Source organism: Phocoena phocoena, chromosome 9 (genome assembly GCF_963924675.1).
Source record: "Phocoena phocoena chromosome 9, mPhoPho1.1, whole genome shotgun sequence".
In the NCBI taxonomy this organism is placed as follows: Eukaryota; Metazoa; Chordata; class Mammalia; order Artiodactyla; family Phocoenidae; genus Phocoena; species Phocoena phocoena.
The window spans coordinates 91,660,259-91,682,580 of NC_089227.1; the positions used below are offsets into that span (position 1 = coordinate 91,660,259).

General features: G+C 37.0%; 1 protein-coding gene across 1 annotated transcript in view; it reads left to right on the forward strand.

Moving 5' to 3' along the window:
- The window catches only part of UBN2 (ubinuclein 2), a 67,701-nt gene that overhangs the window by 14,977 nt on the left and 30,402 nt on the right, over window positions 1–22,322 (forward strand). The window contains exons 3-6 of the mRNA XM_065883993.1: window positions 11,444–11,545; window positions 16,501–16,638; window positions 17,544–17,647; window positions 19,667–20,156. Of these exons, the coding sequence (XP_065740065.1) occupies window positions 11,444–11,545; window positions 16,501–16,638; window positions 17,544–17,647; window positions 19,667–20,156 (834 nt within the window). The remainder of the gene's footprint in view (window positions 1–11,443; window positions 11,546–16,500; window positions 16,639–17,543; window positions 17,648–19,666; window positions 20,157–22,322) is intronic.

The window sequence follows — 22,322 nt, forward strand, 5'->3', positions numbered from 1 at the left end:
GGCTTTGGGTAAAGCAGTTTGGGCCAACTTGTAAATACCACCACAAAATAAATTCTACTTACAAAGCACAAATACCAGTGTATTTAGGTTCTGTTGGCCAGTAATAGTGTAGTCCTACAAATACAATAAAAATGTGAAATAGTAACCTTTCAAAGCAGTCTGAGGGGTGCGATTTTTTAAAGGGCGAGGGAGACTTCTCCACTCAAATAATTGTTTCTTTAGTGCAGTTATCAATTGTAATTGCTTGCCATGACATGCCCTTTTAAGTCCTTGGCCTCTTTGAGCTAAATAAATTCTCTTCCATCTTCTTTCAATCCCTTAGGAACAGTTGAGAATCAGCAGTTTTAGGGTATTTGGGAGGAAGGTTTTGTATCCATAAGTGGTGATTATAGAAATCTGTGTATAGTATTTCTGTGCTGTTAAGTCAGCTCTTGACTGTCTTTCCACTGACTTAAATCTCTACCCTTTTCTATTGGTAGGTTAAGAAAATTAGTAAAGGTAGAAGATAAGGTTGTGACAGGGCTGGAACAAATAGGAAGCTTTGTGACCAGCAGATATTTTCTTCTCAGTTATCAGACTAGAGTCTTAGCAGTGTCATGAGTCTTCTGTCTTCCACAGGTGATCAATGGAAGCTTGTTATTAGTTAGGTTTCTTATTACCTGAAGGCAATAGGGGGTCCCGTACTAAGAACACTTGTTGTTTGTTTTCCATTTTAGTGTTAAGTGTAATCGGACTTCATTGGCTTGAAACACTGATTATCAGGTTAAAGCAGGTACTAATGACTCAGTAAGCTAGTTTTTTTCTGAGTCGTAGTGTGTGAACTAGTGCCCTAGGGGAGTAGATTTAAAGGGGTTTCTCCATTTTAGATGTAGCAAAATTCAAGGATTTTTTAAATTTGGAAAATAAAATTTGTATTTCTATAAGATGCATTTATTGTGTAAAATGTAACATCAACAACTGGAGGAGGCCAGAGAATTTATCAAGTCAGACTTTGATGCTACTGCAGAGTGTATTTTTGCCACAGATGCTGAAAAAGACAGCAACTCAACATAGGCCCAGTAGGGGAGACATGATAATATAGTCCTTTGCCAATCTGTCTTGAGTTCCTTTAGGTGAATTTTAATATTTGTAGATTTAAAAAAAAAAGGAGTTCCCTGGTTGCCTCGTGGTTAGGATTCCTGGCTTTCACTGCTGTGGTCCTGGGTTCAGTCCCTGCTTGGGGAACTGAGATCCTGTAAGCCGCATGGTGTGGCCAAAAAAAAAAATTTTTTTTTTTTGTGGATTAACTGGTTTGTGCCTTTTTGGCAACTGTCAAGAATTTGGCTCCACTTTATATCATTTGCGTATCACTGGATTTCATCATAATTGGGGGACTAGAGAATTGTAAGCTGGAGAATAGAAAAAGGAAGGTAGGGCAGAGGGCAGGCCGGGTACTTGGAGTTTTCCCAGTAAGGCCAGAAGGTGAAGAAAAGTAAACCGAGGCCAGAAAAACTGTGCTCTGTTGGCCTCTGTGTTGCAGGAGGGAACTGGGATGTGCCAACAGTAGTGCTTTGGCAGCAAGCCAGTAATTGGTAGAGCAAAGACAATGTAACCCTGGCTAGTGGAGAGGGATTTAAGAAAGAACCACCATGGGCCTGGGTGTGTCGCATATAGTTTATCCAAAACTCTCCCTGCAGTGGGCCTAGGAAGCAGAACCATATAAGGAGTCAAACAGTAAATGATGTTGAACATTTGATGGTCCAGACCTAAGAAAATAAAATTCCTTGAATGGGTAGTACATGCACTTAATAAAAATTTGAAAGATACAAAAGATAAAATAATGAAAAGTAAATCTACCTCCTACCCCTGACTCCCAGCTAATCAGCTCCCTTCTCAGAAATAATCACTGAGTTTCTTGCCCAAGAGATCTATGTATATGTAAGCATTTACATATTTCAAAGATTTTTTTCACTATAAAAGAATATATAAATACAGATAAAACAAAGAGAGGAAAATAAAAATCAGCTAATCATCTCTAAGCCCACTTCCAGGCATAACCACTGTTAATAGTTTGATGTGTACCCTTTTAGGGCTTTTAAAAATGCATATGAGCTTATGTACGTCCTCTCTTGCACTTTTAAAAATCATTTTAGTATTACATGAACACATTCCAGTTATTAAAAAACAAATTCAAATATACATATTAAGCCAAAGTCTTCCTTCACCACTGCCTCCAGTTTTATCCCTTCCACACTGGTAATGGTCATGGTTATCTACATGTTACAATTCTTTGAGCATTATATATATAATATATAGCTGTAGATGTATATTGTTGTGTTTTTCTTAAATGAGATCCTACTATTTGTATGATAGTTGGAAAAGCAGTATCTTGTTACGTTAATGTTGTCTCCATGATTACCAGTTAGGTTGAACACTTTCAGATGCTTAGTGAACATCAGTATTACCTTTTCTGTGAATAGCCTGAACTATACGTAACATCTGGTGAACTGCTTTTGTTGCCTTCTATATTATTAAATATTCTTCTACCACACTGTTTTAAAATGGCTGTTAATATTGCATAGATTTGTCATAGTATATATAATTTATACCTTTATCATTGTTATGATGCTTTAATTGATATGATGCTTGGGAAAGCTCATACTTCTAAGATCCTATTTTGAGAGCCATTTTAGTCAGATTAATACTGTTATAGTTAAGTAAAAGCATTAGCCATTTTGGTTACTGTCATAGACAAGAGTGACATTTACTTATTTAACCATTTTGTTGCATATATTAGATATGGACTCAGAACCATTAATAACTGCTATCTTTTCCTGTGGTTAACTACTGGTAGCCTTGCCTAGACTTAAATGTTCCTGAATCTGTCTACTTACGCATAAGTTACTTGGACTTCTGCATATGTCTTGTTGGGCCCATTAAAACAGAACCTATTTGTTTTTCTAGTTTTCCCTACGTAAATCTTTTTTAGGCAGCTAGTTGTGCCTAGACAAAAAATACGTTAGGAGAGCAGAAAAAGATCATTGTGATTTTGAGTAGAAAACATCCAGGAGAAAAGGTTTAAAACTTGGGCTGAGGAACTTTCTTGGTGGTGCAGTGGTTAAGAATCTGCCTGCCAATGCAGGGGACACGGGTTCGAGCCCTGGTCTGCGAAGATCCCACAAGCCACAGAGCAACGAAGCCCGTGCGCCACAACTACTGAGCCTGCGCTCTAGAGCCTGTGAGCCACAACTACTGAGCCCGTGTGCCACAACTGCTGAAGCCTACCCACCTAGAACCCATGCTCCCCAACAAGAGAAGCCACTGCAATGAGAAGCCCGCGCACCGCATTGAAGAGTAGCCCCCGTATGCCGCAACTAGAGAAAGCCCGTGTGCAGCAACGAAGACCCAACGTAGCCATAAATAAACAAACAAACAAATAAATAAATTAAATTTATTTAAAAAAAAACCCCCAAAACTTGGGCTGAGCAGTAAAGGGTGGGAGAATTCAGAGAGGAATAAGAGATTATTCCCAATAAGGGGGAAGCATGAGGAAAGATAAGCAAGTGTGTTTGGGAGGAGAGTGGTTCTATAAACTGAATGGATTGAAGTGTTCAAGTCAGAAAATCCTAAGAAAAAAGTTGGAAGGGTGGTTTGAGCCAACATTTAGAAGGTATTTAATTACTGCCTTATTAAGGGTTTTGGATATATTTTGTAATAGGTAGGATGCTTCTGAAGCATTTTGAGCAAGGGAATCAGAAATATTAGATGATATTAGGCAGGATGAATTGAGAATCAATATGAGGAAGGAGAAGCTAATTAAGGCATTCATTACATTTAAGTGAAAAACAATGGCCAGGATTATAAGCAACAGCAGTTAGAATGGAGAGGAAGCTGTCGATGTGAATAATCATATGAACAAAGGTTTGTGGGGAGAGAGAGTTGAAGTAGAAATAATAAGCGTTTTTAAAAATCATCATTATTGAAGTATAAATAAATACAGTTCATTCAAGTATATAATTTGGTATATTTTGGTAAATATACATAGTCCTGTACCCACTACCACAATTATGATATAGAAAAATTTCATCACCCCAGAAAGTTCCCTTTTATCTCTCTACAGATAATCCTCTCTCCTTCAGCCCAGGCTCCTGGCAGTCTCTGATCTACTTCCTGTTTCTGTAGATTTTTGGTTTTTGTTTTTTCTTTTTCTAGAGTTTCCTATAAATGGAATCTTACAGTCTTTTGTACATGGCTTCTTTCACTTATTATAATGCTTTTGAAGTGCATCCATGTTTTGCATGTTATCAGTGGTTCCTTCCTTTTTATTGCTGCATAGCGTATGGATGTACCACAGTCTGTGTATCCACTTACTGGGTGATGGGCACTGGATGGTTTCCAGTTTGTGGGTGCTAAGAGTAAAGCTGCTCTAACATTGGAACACAAGTGTGTGTGTGAACATATGTCTTCATTTCTCTTGAGGAAATATTAAGAGAGGGATTGTTAGGTCATGTGATAAGTGTGTGTTTAACTTTATAAGAAACTGCCAAATTGTTTTCCAGAGTGGGTGTATCATTTTGCAGCAGCATGTAGGAGAGTTTGAATGGTTCCACATCCTTGTTAATGCTTGCTGTCATCAACCTTTGTAATTTTAGTTAATAATGAAGTTTTAAGGCAGAAAAATAGAGTTAATAAAATGGAAATGTCAAGTGGGGGAAGCTAATTTGGAGATGATTGACAGCAGGAACACTGGTTTGAGTTTTGGTATTGAGTTTTATGTGTCTCCGAGTGGAAAAATGACCTCAGAAGTTCTATCACTTCTCCTACAGGACTTTTAATAGAATGATACTTTGGAGTCAGATGGTCATGAGTTTGAAAATTGGCTCTGTTACTTTCTCTATGAGCTTAGACAAGTTATTTGTTTTTTCCAAGGTTTAGTTTTTCCCACTTGTTAAATGGGAAATAATATATGGTTGTACTTAAGAATAGGTGCTAATGCAAAGTTAGCGCTCAGTGGATGGTGGCTGTCATCATCATTATCATGATTGGTAATTAAATATATGTTTTATGCCCCCGCTAACTTGTGACTTTCTTGCAAATCTCTGAATTTTTTTCTTTCCTAACTCATCTCCCCAACTGTGTTCATTCCCCACCACAATGGCCAGAGTGATTTTGTTAAAGCACTAATCTTACCAGGTTACTTACCAGTTCCAACACTTTCTGTGGCTTCCACAAGTGATTACTTCCACTCATCCTTGTCTGGGCATAAATATCTCAGGAAAGCCTTGATTAGGTCTTCTGTTAAAAAATCCAGTACCACCTATAATTCCCTTTTTACCATTTATTACTACTATAATTATTTAATCTTTCCCTTCTCCACAATACTATGAATATAAAATCCATGAAGGCTGGCACTTGGTAGGTGCTCAGTTCATTTGTTGAGTAGATTATCTTCTTTTAACTTCTTTTAGGGCAGAGACTTCATATTTAAATCTAAGTTCCTTCTGACATCTAACATAGCGTTCCGCAACCTTTCTGGCACCAGGGACTGCTGTTTTTCCATGGACACACGGGGGTGGGGTTGGTTCAGGTGCTAACGTGAGCAATGGGGAGCAGCAGATGAAATTTCACTTGCTCACCCACTGCTCATCTCCTTCTGTGTGGCCCGGTTCCTAACAGGCCGCTGCCTGTTACCGGTCCGTGGCCTGGAGGTTGGGGATCCCTGATTTAACATATTGCTTTCCTTTTTTTTTTTTTTTGCAGTATGCGGGCCTCTCACTGTTGTGGCCTCTCCCGTTGCGGAGCACAGGCTCCGGACGCGCAGGCTCAGCGGCCATGGCTCACGGGCCTAGCCGCTCTGCGGCATGTGGGATCTTCCCGGACTGGGGCACGAACCCGCATCCCCTGCATTGGCAGGCGGACTCTCAACCACTGCGCCACCAGGGAAGCCCTCCTTTATTTTAAAATTAATTTTTATTGGAGTATAGTTGATTTACAATGTTATGTTAGTCTCTGCTGTATAGCAAAGTGAATCAGTTATACATATATTCACTATTTTAATAAATTCATTTATTTATTTATTTATGGCTGCATTGGGTCTTTGTTGTCACTCTTTTAGATTCTGTTCCCATATAGGTCATTACAGAGTATTGAGTAGAGTTCCCTGTATTATACAGCAGGTTCTTATTAGTTATCTATTTTATACATAATAGTTTGTATATGTCAATCCCAGTCTCCCAATTTATCCCTCCCCTCTACTTTTCCCCCTTGATAACCATAAGTTTGTTTCTACATCTGTGACTCTATTTCTGTTCTGTAAATAGGTTCATTCATACCACTTCTTAGATTCCAAATATAAGCGAGATCATATAATATTTGTCTTTCTCTGTCTAACTTACTTCACTCAGCATGACACTCTCTAGGTACACCCATGTTACTGCAAATGGCATTATTTTGTTCTTTTTTATGGCTGAGTAATATTCCATTGTATATATGTACCACATCTTCTTTATCCATTCCTCTGTCAGTGGACATTTAGGTTGCTTCCATGTCCTGGCTATTGTAAATAGTGCTGCAGTGAACATTGGGGTGCATGTATCTTTTCAGATTATGGTTTTCTCCGGAGATTTGCCCAGGAGTGGGATTGCTGGATCATATTGTAGCTCTATTTTTAGTTTTTTAAGGAACCTCCATACTGTTCTCCATGGTGGCTCTACCAATTTACATTCCCACCAACAGTGTAGGAGGGTTCCCTTTTCTCCACAGCCTCTCCAGCATTTATTGTTTGTAGATTTTTTTGATGATGGCCATTCTGACTGGTGTGAAGTGATGCCTCATTGTAGTTTTGATTTGCACTTCTCTAATAATTAGTGATGTTGAGCATCTTTTTATGTGCCTCTTGGCCATCTGTATGTCTTCTTTGGAGAAATATTTAGATCTTCTGCCAATTTTTTGATTGGGTTGTTTGGTTTTTTTGATATTGAGCTGCATGAGTTGTCTGTATATTTTGGAGATGAATCCTTCATCAGTTGCTTCATTTGCAAATATTTTCTCCCATTCTGAGGGTTGTCGTTTCATCTTGTTTGTGGTTTCCTTTGCTGTGCAAAAGCTTTTAAGTTTAGTTAGGTCCCATTTGTTTATTTTTGTTTTTATTTTCATTACTCTAGGAGGTGGATCAAAAAGTTTTTGCTGAGATTTATGTCAGAGAGTGTTCTGCCCATGTTTTCATCTGAGAGTTTTATAGTATCCAGTCTTACGTTTGGGTCTTTAATCCATTTTGAGGGTTTTTTTGTGTATTGTGTTAGAAAATGTTCTAATTCATTCTTTTATATGTAGCTGTCCAGTTTTCTCAGTACCACTTATTGAAAAGACTGTCTTTTCTCCATTCTGTATTTTTGCCTCCTTTGTCATAGGTGCATGGGTTTATCTCTGGACTTTCTATCCTGTTCTATTGATCTTTATTTCTGTTTTTGTGCCAGTACCATACTGTTTTTACAACTGCAGCTTTGTAGTACAGTCTGCAGTCAGGGAGCCTAATTCCTCCAGCTCCATTTTTCTCAAGATTGCTTTGGCTTTTTGGAGCCTTTTGTGCTTCCATACAAATTGTAAAATTTTTTGTTCTAATTTGATAAGGATTGTGTTGAATCTGTAGATTACACATATTGCTTTTTACAGCATACATTTTTAAAAAAAATTTATTTGGCTGGGTGTTAGTTGTGGCATGCAGGATCTTTTAGTTGCGGCATGCAGGCTTTTAGTTGTGGCATGAGGGATCTAATTCCCTGACCAGGTATCAAACCCAGGCCCCCTGCATTGGGAACATGGAGACTTAACCACCGGACCACTGTGGAAGTCCCTATAGCATACTTTTTTTTTTTTTTTTTTTTTTGCTGTACGCGGGCCTCTCACTGTTGTGGCCTCTCCTGTTGTGGAGCACAGGCTCCGGACGCGCAAGCTCAGCGGCCATGGCTCACGGGCCCAGCTGCTCTGCAGCATGTGGGATCTTCCCGGACCAGGGCACGAACCCGTGTCCCCTGCATCTGCAGGCGGACTCTCAACCACTGCACCACCAGGGAAGCCCTATAGCATACATTTTTAACAGATACTTTTGAATCTAAGTAGTAGTTCAAAATAAGCTATGTAACTTAGTAGAATTACTGAGTCAAATATGATGAAGAGTTTTAAAACTTATTTTAGTATATTTCCATTTTGGCATTAATACTTAATAGAAATTTTAGAAAACATAGTAGAGACAAAAGAAAACGTAAGTGTATGGCAGAATTTCTTGGCAGATGCTTTCAGATCGCTTTCCAAGAGTTTTATTGGTATACTCTTATCAGCAGTGTTTGAGCAGTCCTGTTTCTTCTCCATCTTGCCAGAATTTTAAAAGTTTATAATTTGATAGATGAAATTGGTGTCTTACTTTAATTCCATTTATTAATTGCTCTCCATTGAGCTGTATTGTTGCCTTTTTCATATTAAATTCATTCTTGTATTCCTGTCATATCTATTTTAACTCCTATAACTTTAAATATATTTAATATGTGACAGGGCTAGTCCTCATTAGTTTTTATCTGTGGATTTTTATATTATTAGAACTCTCTCTTTTTTGGGTGAAACATTCCCTCGTGTGTTTAACTGCTTGTGTGTTACTTTTTCTTGGTAGAATAACTTCTAACATACAAATATCTTTTTCCTTTACTTACTTCTTATTCTCTGTAATTCTGTAACCTAGTGTAAGAGTTCCAGCTTGCAGACCTAGCATATGGAAAAAATAAGGACACTTTATTTATGTGTTGCATTTAAGCATATACATGCGTTTTGTGTGTGTGTGCATGTGTGTATGTGTGTGTAGGTATGTTTAAGTTGCCAGTTGGTGTCTCTTGAGAATAATTGTTCTTATTCTGAGATTATGCCTTCAGTGGTCTTATTTAGCAAAATAAAAGGGTTGTCACCCTGTGTTGGTCTCCAAAATTGTTTTTGGAACTTGTAAAATCTAAAAACATGAGAGCCATTACTTTATCTCACACTGAAATGACCCTCTTGGTGGTGATGGTATAATACAAGTTTTGGTCATTGAAAAACATAAACTGGAGTCATAGTTATGGGGATTAGGTTTTTTAACATCAGTATGCAATACAAACATAGCATTTAGTCAGAATTACCTTTACAAATTAATTAGAAAGTAAATGGTACCATGTTGGAGACTTTTCTCAGTAAGTCCATCATATTTGTTTTTTTCACGTAAACACTGGAAAAGATCATTTCTTTACGTGGAAATAAGATGAAACAATTTGCTTTCATTTAAGAGCCATGTTGCACAAAACTCAGCCATCTTTCACCAATTAGAACCAGTGACACTGCATTGAGAGACATGCACTATGGGAATTGAAACCAAAGGAGAGTCATGTCTTGCAGATTTCACCAGTTTTTGCATACATTCATTTTTTATTTTCTTGTATGTCTATGTGTATAAATAAATCTAGGACATTAAAAAAATAATTTTAAGATTAGTTTGGATTTACAGAAAATTTGCAAAGAAAATACAAGGAGTTTCCATATAGTTCTCATCCACTTTCCCCTGTAACATCTTATATTTGTAGAGTAGATTTGTTACAACTAACAAACCAATATCGGTTCATTACTATTAATTAACGCTGCATTTTATTCAAATTTTACTATTTTTCCCCTAATGTCCTTTTTTAGTCCCCGGATCCCAACCAGGATACCAGATGACCTTTAGTTATTATGTCTCTTTAGGCTTATCTAGACTATGCCAGTTTTTCAGATTTTTGTTTTTGATAATCTTGACAGCTTTGAGGAATACTGGTCAGTTATTTGTAGAATGTCCCTCAGTTTAGTTTGGTGTTTTTCTTGTTGTTTAGTTTGTCATGATGTTTATCTCATGGTTAGCCTACAACTGAGGTTATAGGCTTTTGAGAGGAAGACCACAAAGGTAAAGTGCCATTTGTGTCTCCTCATGTCAAGGGTGATGCTATCAACATGACGTTATCACTGTTGATGTCGACCTTGATCACCTGGCTGAGTAATGTTAGGTTTTTCACTGTAAAGTTACTTTGTCTCCTCCTTGTCATACTGTACTCTTTGGGAGCAAGTCCCTAGGTACAACTTACATTCAAGGTGTGAGGGGACTTAAATTCAACCTCCTGAGGGGAATTAATCTGCAGAAATCATTTGGAAATTCTTCTAACAGGTTTTTTGTTGTTGTTCTTAGTTTATTTATTTATTTATTTTTAACATCTTTATTGGAGTATAATTGCTTTACAACGTTGTGTTAGTTTCTGCTGTATAACAGTGAATCAGCTATACATATACATATATCCCCATATCTCCTCCCTCTTGCGTCTCCATCCCACCCCTCTAGGTGGTCACAAAGCACCGAGCTGATCTCCCTGTGCTATGCGGCTGCTTCCCACTAGCTATTTTACATTTGATAGTGTATATATGCCCATGCCACTCTCTCACATCATCCCAGCTTACCCTTCCCCTTCCCCGTGTCCTCAAGTCTGTTCTCTAGGTCTGTGTCTTTATTCCTGTCCTACCCCTAAGTTCTTCAGAACTGTTTTTTTTTTAGATTCCATATATATGTGTTAGAATATGGTGTTTGTTTTTCTCTTTCTGACTTACTTCACTCTGTATGACAGACTCTAGGTCCATCCACCTCACTACAAATAGTTCAATTTCATTTCTTTTTATGGCTGAGTAATATTCCGTTGTATGTATGTGCCACATCTTCTTTATCCATTCATCTGTCGATGGACACTTAGGTTGCTTCCATGTCCTGGCTATTGTAAATAGAGCTGCAATGAACATTGTGGTACATGTCTCTTCTTCAGTTATGGTTTTCTCAGGGTATATGCCCAGTAGTGGGATTGCTGGGTCATATGGTAGTTCTATTTTTAGTTTTTTAAGGAACCTTCATACTGTTCTCCATAGTGGCTGTATCACTTTACATTCCCACCAACAGTGCAAGAGGGTTCCCTTTTCTCCACACCTTCTCCAGCATTTATTGTTTCTAGATTTTTTGAAGATGGCCTTTCTGACTGGTGTGAGATGATATCTCATTGTAGTTTTGATTTGCATTTCTCTAATGATTAATGATGTTGAGCATTCTTTCATGTGTTTCTTGGCAATCTGTATATCTTCTTTGGAGAAATGTCTATTTAGGTCTTATGCCCGTTTTTGGATTGGGTTGTTTGTTTTTTTTGATATTGAGCTGCATGAGCTGCTTGATTACTTCGGGGATTGATCCTTTGTCAGTTGCTTCATTTGCAAATATTTTCTCCCATTCTGAGGGTTGTCTTTTCATCTTCTTTACGGTTTCCTTTGCCGTGCAAAAGCTTTTAAGTTTCATTAGGTCCGATTTGTTTATTTTCTAACAGGTGTTTTTTAATTTTATGGAAACAGCATGAGTACTGAATCAGTCTAACATATCTGTTCTTCACAGGGTGGGAAGCCCCGTAAACACCGGAAGGATCGGCTACAAGATTTAATCGATATAGGCTTTGGCTATGATGAGACAGATCCATTTATTGATAATTCAGAGGCTGTGAGTAATGTATCTTTAATATAGCAGCAATTCTTTATTTGGATAGTAGAATTCAAGGAAAAACTAAATGTTTCAGCAAGTGTTTTTACTAACTAATCCCCTTTCAGTATACATCTAAATTGTTTCCAGTTTTATGTGATTACAAATAGTTGAGCATCTGTATACATTTCTCTTTGTGTACTTGAGTATGTATGTAAGATAATTATAGAGTATAAATATATGTGTAGGGTAAATTTCTAGCAGTGGGATTTATTGATCAAAGGGTATTTACATCTTGAATTTTTATTGATATTCCCAAACTTGGGGAGGTATATTTTTGAAATGACTTCCAGATAAGAACCACGTGATCTTGAAGACTGGAGCTATTGGGTTGAAGTTAATCTGGCAGATGTCTTTAAAATGTACTTAATATTTTTATTGCTGCCAAACCTTACTACAGTGGCGGTAATTGAATGCCAGGCCTTATCACTGTCTGTTTTGATCAAGCCCTACAGCTTTTGCACTGGAATCCTCTTTCTCTTATAAAAGAAAGAGGAATTCAGGAGAGCATTTCAGGACTACAGCAGTCCATTGATCACACAGCAAATAAATAAAGGCATGTCTTGTTAGGTGGGTCGGTAAGGTATATGTTCTTACATTCTTCTCAGTGTAGTAGAGTAATCTAATCCCTGGATTATATCCTCTGCAGTGTTCACTGATTACTTAGGATATACAGAAAGTGACCCTAAGGCCGCTGTTATACTACCTACAAATTAGTACCTCTTTTTCCTGTTACTACAGTGCTTGGTTGTGTAGATGATGACAAGGCATATAGTGGTAGGAGAGTGATAGGAAGGACTTCCAGCATAAGGTGTACAAGATACCCTGTCATACTCCGGTGTTATTTTGGTGTCCTGATATAAACTGGTTTACAAGCCTAGTCTGTAGAAATAAAATGTTGACAGTGCCTTTGGAGTAGAGAGGATTTCCTGTTACCAAAAATGTTGTCAGCCTTTTTGTAGGTTAGGGCATGGAATGTTTTCAACAGTATTGACCTTGATTTGGCATTCAAGTCAAAAGTCCTAGATTCTAGACCTCACTTGGTTTCTAATTCACTGTGGACCAGGAGCAAGTCTTTTATTTTAGCATCACCCAGTTTTCTCTGTTATGAGTGGCTTGCCCAGCAGAATTTGTACTCTGAGACTCAAGATAATGACACGCTGAAAAGCATAATGCAAGTATAAAGCATTGGTACTGGTGTTAACATTATATGTAAAGTAGATTTTTGAATTCTAAGTAACCCAAGAGGGAACTCAACCATATATAAATGGACATTCCATGTACTCAGGTTTACATAAATAGAATTTTTAAAAAATTAATAAACTTGGGACTTCCTGGTGATCCAGTGGTTAAGACTCTGCACTCCCAATGCAGGGTGCCTGTATTCAATCCCTGGTCAAGGAACTAGGGATCCTGCATGCTGAACTAAAAAAAAGAAAAGATCCCACATGCCGCAACTAAGACCCTGTGCAGCCAAATAAATAAATAAATATTTTTTAAAAATTAGTAAAGTTAATTTTTTTAGAGCAGTTTTAGGTTCACAGCAAAATTGAATGGAAGGTGCAGAAATTTCCCATATACTACCTGCCCTCACAACACAGCTTCCATTATCAGCATTCCCCCACCAGAGTGGTATACTAGTTACAGTCCAAGAACCTACATTGACGCATCATCACCCTAAGTGCATAGTTTACCTTAGGATTTACTCTTGGTGTTGTACATTCTGTGGGTTTTAACAAGTATGTAATGACATGTGCCCACCATTATACTGTCATACAGCATAGTTTCACAGCCCTAAAAAAGTATGTGCTCTGCCTATTCATCCCTCCCTAACACCTGCAGCCACTAATCTTTTTATTGTCTCCATAGTTTTGCCCTTTCCAGAATGTCATATAGTTGGAATCATATAGTATGTAACCTTTCATAAATAGCATTTTTAATATTTTCCTTTGTAGCATTCCAAATATTTGAATAAAGTGTTTTTCAAACATATTTTTATAACCCATAATTGGACCTGTGTATCAGTTTAGAGACTGTGGCCAGCATTTTTAAAGAGAATAAAATAGAATAGAATAGGAGCTGTTAACAGTAAACCACTGGTACATTATGTGATTTTTATTATGTGTGTGTGTTTGTACCATGCACTGGCTTTTGATGTGTAGTATATTTTCCACTTGGGTTGTGGTGAAGAAAATTTGAAAGCCACTGCTCTAATAATAAGGATAAATTTTATAGGTATAAGTTGTATAAGTTATACAATTACTGACATTTATAGGACAAGTTAGGTCCCTGTTTTATACGAGGAAATTGAACTAAAGCACAGGTTGTTTATTGACTTGCAAAATAATTTTGTATCATTTTCCTTAATAGATTATTTGGTTCTCATTATAATTCAATAATTCAGACATAAAACACTTAGGAGCCAACCAAATAATTCTCTGTTTTTTAAAATGATTGTATTGCCAGTTGGCCATTTTTTTTTTTTTTTTTTTTTTTTTTTTGCTGTGCCACGTGCCTTGTGGCCTTGTGGGATCTTAGTTCCCCGACCAGGGATTAAACCTGGGCCCTCAGCAGTGAAAGTGTGGAGTCCTAACCACTGGACCTCCAGGGAGTTCCCACCAGTAGGCTTTCACTTTTCATATATTATTCGATAGAGAGTGATAATAATCTGGTTCTAATTAACTTTCAGAATTGTATACTACTTACTACTATAATATCTGAAAATAAATGCTTTTGAATATTATTTTTAGTCTAACACTTATGCTGCCAAATTTTTAAAAGACCGAAAGAAAATGTTTTTGTTATTGAGAAATAATAATAATACCAGACATGAGTAATGCTTTTATTTAGGTTATCTCTTTTAAATTTCACTAGAACTTTGTGAAATAAGTAATATTGTTCCTGTTTTACAACCCTGAAGTATTGATGTTAAGTGATTTATTCTTGGTCACAATAGCTAGTTGTTGGCAAAGGATCTAGTAAATCTGATTCTCAAGTTCAGTGATCCGTTGCCTCTTAATACATTGTACTTAAAAGGCTAAATTATGCAGAAGTAGAAATATAATGTACATGTGAAACTTGTGTAAGGTTATAAACCAATATTACCTCAATAAAAACAAACAAACAAAAAAACCCAGAATATTTCCTGTACCTTACAAAAAAAATGCTTGGCACATTTATAATTCACAGTGCAGTGAAGGCTGTGTATTAATCCTTGCTCTGTCACTTATTGGTTGTGTCACTTTAGTGTGGTTGCCAGATTTAGCAAATAAAACTACAGTCTACCCAGTTAAATTTGAAAAAAAAAACAAAAAACAAAAACAAAGGCTAAATCAAATATGCATAAAGAGTTTGTTCTCCTGAGAAGTGTTCTGATAGGGAAAGCACAGCAGAATACTGCAGAAGAAGACAGACATTGAACACATCCACATTGCCTGGTAACCTAGTGATGAGTGTGTTTTCCACATGAGATGCTGCTTGGTATAGTGGATGGGCTGGGAAACAGTCAGTGACTCTGCCATAAACTAATAAAAGTACTCTGGCAAGGTTCTTAACCTCTCTGAATTTGGTTTTCACTTATAAAATGGGAATATTTATTTTCCTTGCCTCAAAAGGGTATCAGGAAGATCAAGTGAAATAATTTATATGAAGAAGCGTTGAAAATTATAAAGCAGTATACAAGTATATGTAAGCAAAAAGTACAGGTGTATTTATCTTATCAAAATGACACATTTTCAAAATAATTACTACAGAGCCTTTTCACTTTTAATCCTTTACTCCTCACATCACTCCTTTACTTGCAGATAGTACTGGGCCCTTTCTGAAGGTCTTGCCTGTAGGTCTTTGTACAGTAGTAGCCTCTCAAGTGGAGCGACAAGAAAGGAGTACATTCCTTTTTTCTTTTTCTAACTTCATTCCTTTTTGATTCAATATGATTAAATGTACATTCTTTCTTTTTCCATTTTCCATGTAATTTAAAATGATACAGGTTAAAATCACAACTTTTGTACTTAGCCTTAATATTTTTAGAATAATTAATATGTTCTGTATATTTTTTGCCCATGGCAAAGAATTTTCCTTACAAATATGACTTTCTTAAAAACTAATTATGTAATATGAAGAAAACCCTTAAATAGAGTTCTGGGGAACCCAGTAGCAGGTATCTTGCTTTTGTTAGATAAGTAGTTCCTTTTTTTCTCTTCTGCCATGAACATCTTCGTTTAGTTAAGACTGGCCTTCCATTTAATGATTGTTTTTTCTTCATCTTCATCAGGTGAGATAATGATAAACCTTAAAATCTAGGCTTAGAGTACATTCAGACTGATTTAGACAATTTGAGTCTGTTTTGCGAAGCCAAGTGCCTCGCTCATTATGGGCCCTCGGTGTATGCTTACCGAACAGGGCAGTTCTTTTTCTACTTCCCTTTAAAACATATATATATGCTATTTTTCTTTTATATGTTTAAAAAATATTCCCTACTTAAAAGCTTAGAGCTAAGGCAGAAGAAATAACCTTTTATTTTTTATAATCTCTTTATGAGTAAAATTATATACCAATATGGTAAGAAATGAAGTTAATTTGCTGCCTGGACATTCAGTCATTTGTTTTAACTTGTTTCAATTTCTCATCAGAATCATTTGTCATTAAGAATAGCAGTGATCCTTCAGTTTTTCTCGGCAGATGATATATTTAGAATCTGCTTCAGTATTCCAGAAGTTCATTTCTTAAATATTGAATGATCAGAGCTCATTTCTATTCCAGATAGTAACTTTTTCTTTATTTATTCACAAACATCCTCATTGCAGTTAGTTTTGCAGTTAAGATTTAAGGAAGATTCTGACATGGTGATTGAGTTTCTTTGACATATTTATAGAATTAAAGATAAGATATATCTGAAGCCTTTTTTTTAAACCTAGTATGACGAATTAGTTCCTGCTTCTCTAACAACAAAATATGGAGGGTTTTATATCAACACTGGCACTCTCCAGTTTCGCCAAGCTTCAGATACTGAAGAAGAAGATACTACAGACAACCAAAAGCACAAGCCACCCAAAGTGAGTTTATCCAACATTGCACCAGTAATGAGAGCATTCAATTAAAAGGATATATTTTTTGATTTTTACTTGTACTTTACAGCTGTGAATATAAGGAAAAGTAAAATGCTAACCATTGTTTAATGAATTTATAGTTAATTACATGCTTTAAAGTAAAATTATGTAGATATGGGGAAATTTATTTTTATATCATAAAATTCTATTATAATTTTAATATAATTATAATATTTTCTTTTAAAACTTCTCTCTCCATATCTAGTCTAATAATCTGTTTCTGGATAAGGTTGAGGTTTTAGGATACGTTAAGACTTGATATGGAAATGACTGTTAATAGCTGTTACTTTTCCTAAGATGTAAAGCAAATTTTATAGAATATATATATTTGGGAAATTAATAGAATGTCCTTAGATAAGCGTTCCTTGAAGTGTGAGCCAAAGACATATTTGTACCAGAATCACCAAAATGTTTGTTAAAAATGCAGATTAGGGCTTCCCTGGTGGCGCAGTGGTTGAGAGTCCGCCTGCCCAATGCAGGGGACACGGGTTTGTGCCCTGGTCCGGGAAGATCCCACATGCCGCGGAGCAACTAAGCCCTTGAGCCACGGCCGCTGAGCCTGCGCGTCCGGAGCCTGTGCTCCGCAACGGGAGAGGCCACAACAGTGAGAGGCCCGCGTACCACAAAAAAAAAAACAAAACAAAAAAAACCAAAAAGGCTCTACCAAACCTTTAACTGAACCAAAACCAGGGGTGGGAGTTCTCATGGACCCAAAGAATCTGCATTTTTAACAAGCAATTCTTATGCACCCTGAAATTTGAGAAAAACCACTTGCCCTGGATGCTGGATTGATAACATCAGCGAGTAAAGCAGTAATACTTAGGTAAGTTATGCATTTAATCATTTTGTAGATTCCCAAAATGAAAGAAGATGATATTGAGTTGAAGAAGCGGAAGCGGAAAGAGGAAGGGGAAAAGGAGAAGAAGCCAAGGAAAAAAGTACCGAAACAACTGGGGTATGTGAAATTAGACATAATGAGGGAACTAGTGTTGTAGCATGACAAACTCTCCTTTTAGAAAGATATATTTAGCATTAATTAGTTCAGCTTAGCTGGGTCTAATTTAATACAGTATTTATAAATGTCAGTGACCTATCAACTTATATTTTAATAATATTTATTAATAAGTATAAGTCATCTTAGAGATGTTTTAGATCAGATTTAGAAATTTGTTAAGTATTTTGCTCATTACAACATTTTATCAACAGGAACCAGTTTGAAAAGATGGTACAAACATTGAACATGTTATTTTAATTTTCTTGTACTAAAACTGAGCTTAGATGCCTGGGGATTGACAATTGGCAGTAGTCTTTGTATAAACGATTTATGGTCGTTTTAATATTTTTTTAAAAGTCATTGATTTTACTTAGCTATTCTTAATGCTTGTGACTTTAGGTAATGATATGGCCTCTAAAAAACCAAGTAGAATTTCTCAAAAGCCTTATTAAGTCATAAGAGGGAATTCCCTGGCGGTACAGTGGTTAGGACTCAGCACTTTCACTGCCTGGGCCTGGGTGAAATTCCTGATCCCTGGTGGGGAACCAAGATCCCGCAAGCCGCGAGGCACAACCACGAACAAAAAGAAAGAAAAAGAAAAGAAAAAAAAGTCATAAGAATAAATGTTTGTACCTTGCAGTCATAAAGCTACCATTTGTCTCTACTTCTCTATGGCTTTTTTTGTAGAGTCAAGGTAGAGTCAAGGGACAAAAACTTGTGAGAGGCTGGGTTTTCCTCCCCTCCCTAGCAGAGGAGGTACATCTGAATTTGGGGCTGTCAGTATCTCCAGAGTTGATGTAGGGAGGTATTTATCCCCTCCTAAACATGAGATTATAGTGATCCCTGAGTCATTAAGAAATTATTAAGGAAAATAAAATATTACTACTGGTTGTTTTAAATATTCATTATTTACAAGTAAACTTCTTTATGAACAAAAACTGTAAGTAATGCCTTTTATTGAGTTTATCATTTTCTCAACTTTGTAAACTGATTTCATTCAGCAAATATTTACTAAGTGCTTACTGTGTACCAGACACTGTCTGGGTTTTGGATATATAACAGTAAATGAAACACTGGCCTACCTGTAAGGCACTAATAATCTTTTAGGTTCTGTAGTGCACGTAGAAGCATATAAACCATAAAATTTAGAAAAGATTTTTTAGAGAAGGTGATAGCTAAACAGAGACTACCCTTTCCTCTTAGTCCCTATAGGGAGAAAGTTGTCATTGAAAATTACATGTATCTATCCAAAAGCCTCAGAACACTGTTCCTAGAATGGAAAGTGAAAAATGATCAGAAGGTAGTAGCAGATAGAATAGGGTCTGGATAGAAGACATGGTAATGAATGAAGGCTCACAGATTGACACAGACATTTTGCATTTCTTTGGCAGTTTGTAGTACAAACCACCTGGGGTACCAGTGTGAAGGTGTATTATGTAGGTTTCTCTGGTTGTAATCAACTCTGTTTTCAGCAAAAGTGCATTTCTTTACTTCGTTAATTCTTTAGGTGCCTACTTTATAGATGTGCTAAAGAATGAACATTCCAAACAGAGTAGTAAGTTTAACTTTGTATACTTCCATTTCCTTTTATTTTTTTTAATTTTGGCCACGCTGAGGGGCTTGCGGGATCTTAGATGCACGACCAGGGATTGAACCTGCATCCTTGGCGGTGAAAGTAAGGAGTCCTAACCAATGGACCGCCAGGGAATTCCCTAACTTCGTATACTTAATAAACCAGAGCTCTATTCAGTTTTGTTTATTTCTGTTGACGTTATTTCATTTTCTTCACTCTAATGGCCATTCACCTGCCTTTTGTAAGTGACAATCCAGATGATGATGAAGATGCCATTGTAAAAGTGTAATTTAGTAACAAATTTGCTTCCTCACCTATCAAATGATTATTTTAATTCTGTGCCTGCTTATTGGGGTTTTAACCTTTAAAATCATACATAGCCTAACTGATCACTTTTTTCTTCACAGAGTTGTGGCTCTAAATTCACACAAATCTGAAAAAAAGAAGAAACGTTATAAAGATTCTCTTTCTCTAGCTGCCATGATAAGAAAATTTCAAAAAGAGAAGGATGCATTAAGGAAGGAGTCTAACCCTAAAGTCCCAGTGAACTTCTCGACCTCCTCTATGCATAAAACCCCCTCTGCTGCTGTGGCATTGGGGAATGATGTCTCGGACTTAAATCTGAATAGTGCTGATCCGGACCTCCCCATTTTTGTTAGCACAAATGAACATGAACTATTTCAGGAAGCTGAAAATGCCCTAGAGATGCTAGATGATTTCGACTTTGACAGATTACTGGATGCTGCTTCTAATGGTAGCCCCCTGTCTGAGTCAGGAGGAGAGAATGGAAACACCACCCAGCCAACCTATGCCTCTCAAGTTATGCCCAAGGTGGTACCTACACTCCCAGAGGGTCTGCCTGTCCTTCTTGAAAAGCGTATCGAAGACCTCCGTGTAGTAAGTGTGATAATTTTCTTGTGTTGTGTTTGCTGTACAAACATAACAATAATTACTTTCAGGCAAAAATAATAACCTATGATCCTAACTACTTAGAAGTAACTTTATTTTCTATATTTCCTTTTAAGCATTGACTCTATGCATAGTCTTTTTCTTTTAAATATAGTTATAACATGGATAAAAGTTGGTTTTATTATCTCACTTCACTTTATATTTTTCTGCATAGGTTTCATAAATACATACATAGTCATGTAAAGAAAATAGAAGAAAGGTAGGAACAAATAGTAACAATGCAGAAGTGTTCTTGAACTTGGTCCCAACTATTGTTAACAACTAGTTATTCTACAATCGATTTTACCAGCTAGTCCTTACCAGCTAATCAGCAGCTTTAGTAAGCATACATTGTGTTCTCACTAGACAAACTTTTAAGAGTTGAGATTTTAGCATTTCACAGTAGATTCCTCTCCCGATTGACTTGGGTACATAATCTTTATTTAACTAGCTGCAAATCCAGGTATGTCAGTACACTTCTCCCTTTAATCTCAGGGAAATATAATTTTGACTTAAAATGTTTCAAACCTTGCTTAAAATGCCCTTTTTTAATTACTTTAGCATGTTTGTTTGAACCCATGCCATGTTTTAGTCCTCTTTTTTTTTCTCCTGATTACAGAAGTTGTACACTCAATATAAATTTTTTTTTTTGGCTGCACTGGGTCTTCCTTGTGGCTCTCGGCCTTCTCTAGTTGCGCTGCGGGCTTAGTGGCCCCAAGGCCTGTGGGATCTTGGTTCCCTGACTAGGGATCGAACCCTCATCCCCTGCATTGGAAGGCAGATTCTTAACCACTGGACCACCAGGGAAGTCCCAATTGTTTTTGTTTTGTTTTTTTTTTTGCGGTACGCTGGCCTCTCACCGCTGGGGCCTCTCACCGCTGGGGCCTCTCCCACCACGGAGCAACAGGCTCTAGACGTGCAGGCTCAGCGGCCATGGCTCACGGGCACAGCCGCTCCGCGGCACGTGGGATCCTCCCGGACCAGGGCACAAACCTGCGTCCCTTGCATCGGCAGGCAGACTCCCAACCACTGTGCCACCAGGGAAGCCCCCAGTTGTATTTTATACTTAGGGAAAGATGCCCCATAATCAGACATTCCCCACCCCCAACAGGGATAACGACTATTAAACTACTTATTTTTCTGGATTTTAATCCATGCATTTGCAAATATGTTGTTATTAAAAATAATTGTTAGTCGAAGTATAATGTATGGATTATTGTACAAGTTGTGTGTTTCTTCTAGGGTTATAGTAACCATTTAAATCACATTTTAAATTTATTAATCTCTATGTTGTATTTATTTCTCTTAACTCTTTCTGAATTAGGGAAGCGAGAGATTTATCTAATTTTTCCAACAACTGATTCATGGATTCTGTTTATCAGTTCTATTCTTTTTTCTGTTTTTGTTCTTTAGCATTTCTTCTGAGGTTGTGGCTCATTAAATTCTCTTACATTTTTTCTTATTTTAAGGTACTTTATTTATTAGTTCAGGACTTAGAGAGTTGTGCTCAAGTATCTCATTGCCAGTGTTTTTTAGGTTATAACTTGTATTTACCATAGTTTTTGCTTTGTTTTCTTTTTACTTTTTTTGGTAAGATTTTCACTGTCATTTATTTCTAAGTATCTTTTATTTTACTCATGAGCTATTTTTATTTTATTTAATTTTTTTTGGCTGCACTGGGTCTTCGTTGCTGCACGTGGGCTTTCTCTAGTTGTGGCGAGTGGGGTCTACTTTTCATTGCAGTGCATGGGCTTCTTGTTGCAATGCCTTCTCTTTGTTGCAGAGCACAGGCTCTAGGCACACGGGCTTCAGTAGTTGTGGCACGCAGGTTTCAGTAGTTGTGGTGCATGGGCTTAGTTGCTCTGTGGCATGAGGGATCTTCCCGGACCAGGGCTCGAACCTGTGTCCCCTGCATTGGCAGGTGGATTCTTAACCACTGTGCCACCAGGGAAGTCCTCTGCTTTGTTTATTTCTATGCTGTATTGTTTGTTGGCCCATAAAATTCTTGATGGCTAGATCTCTGTTGTGATATTTATCATTTGAAGGTGACCCTTTCTGTGCTATTAATGCTTTTCACCTTGAATTCAGTTTTGTCTGATTTTACTGTAGACTCCT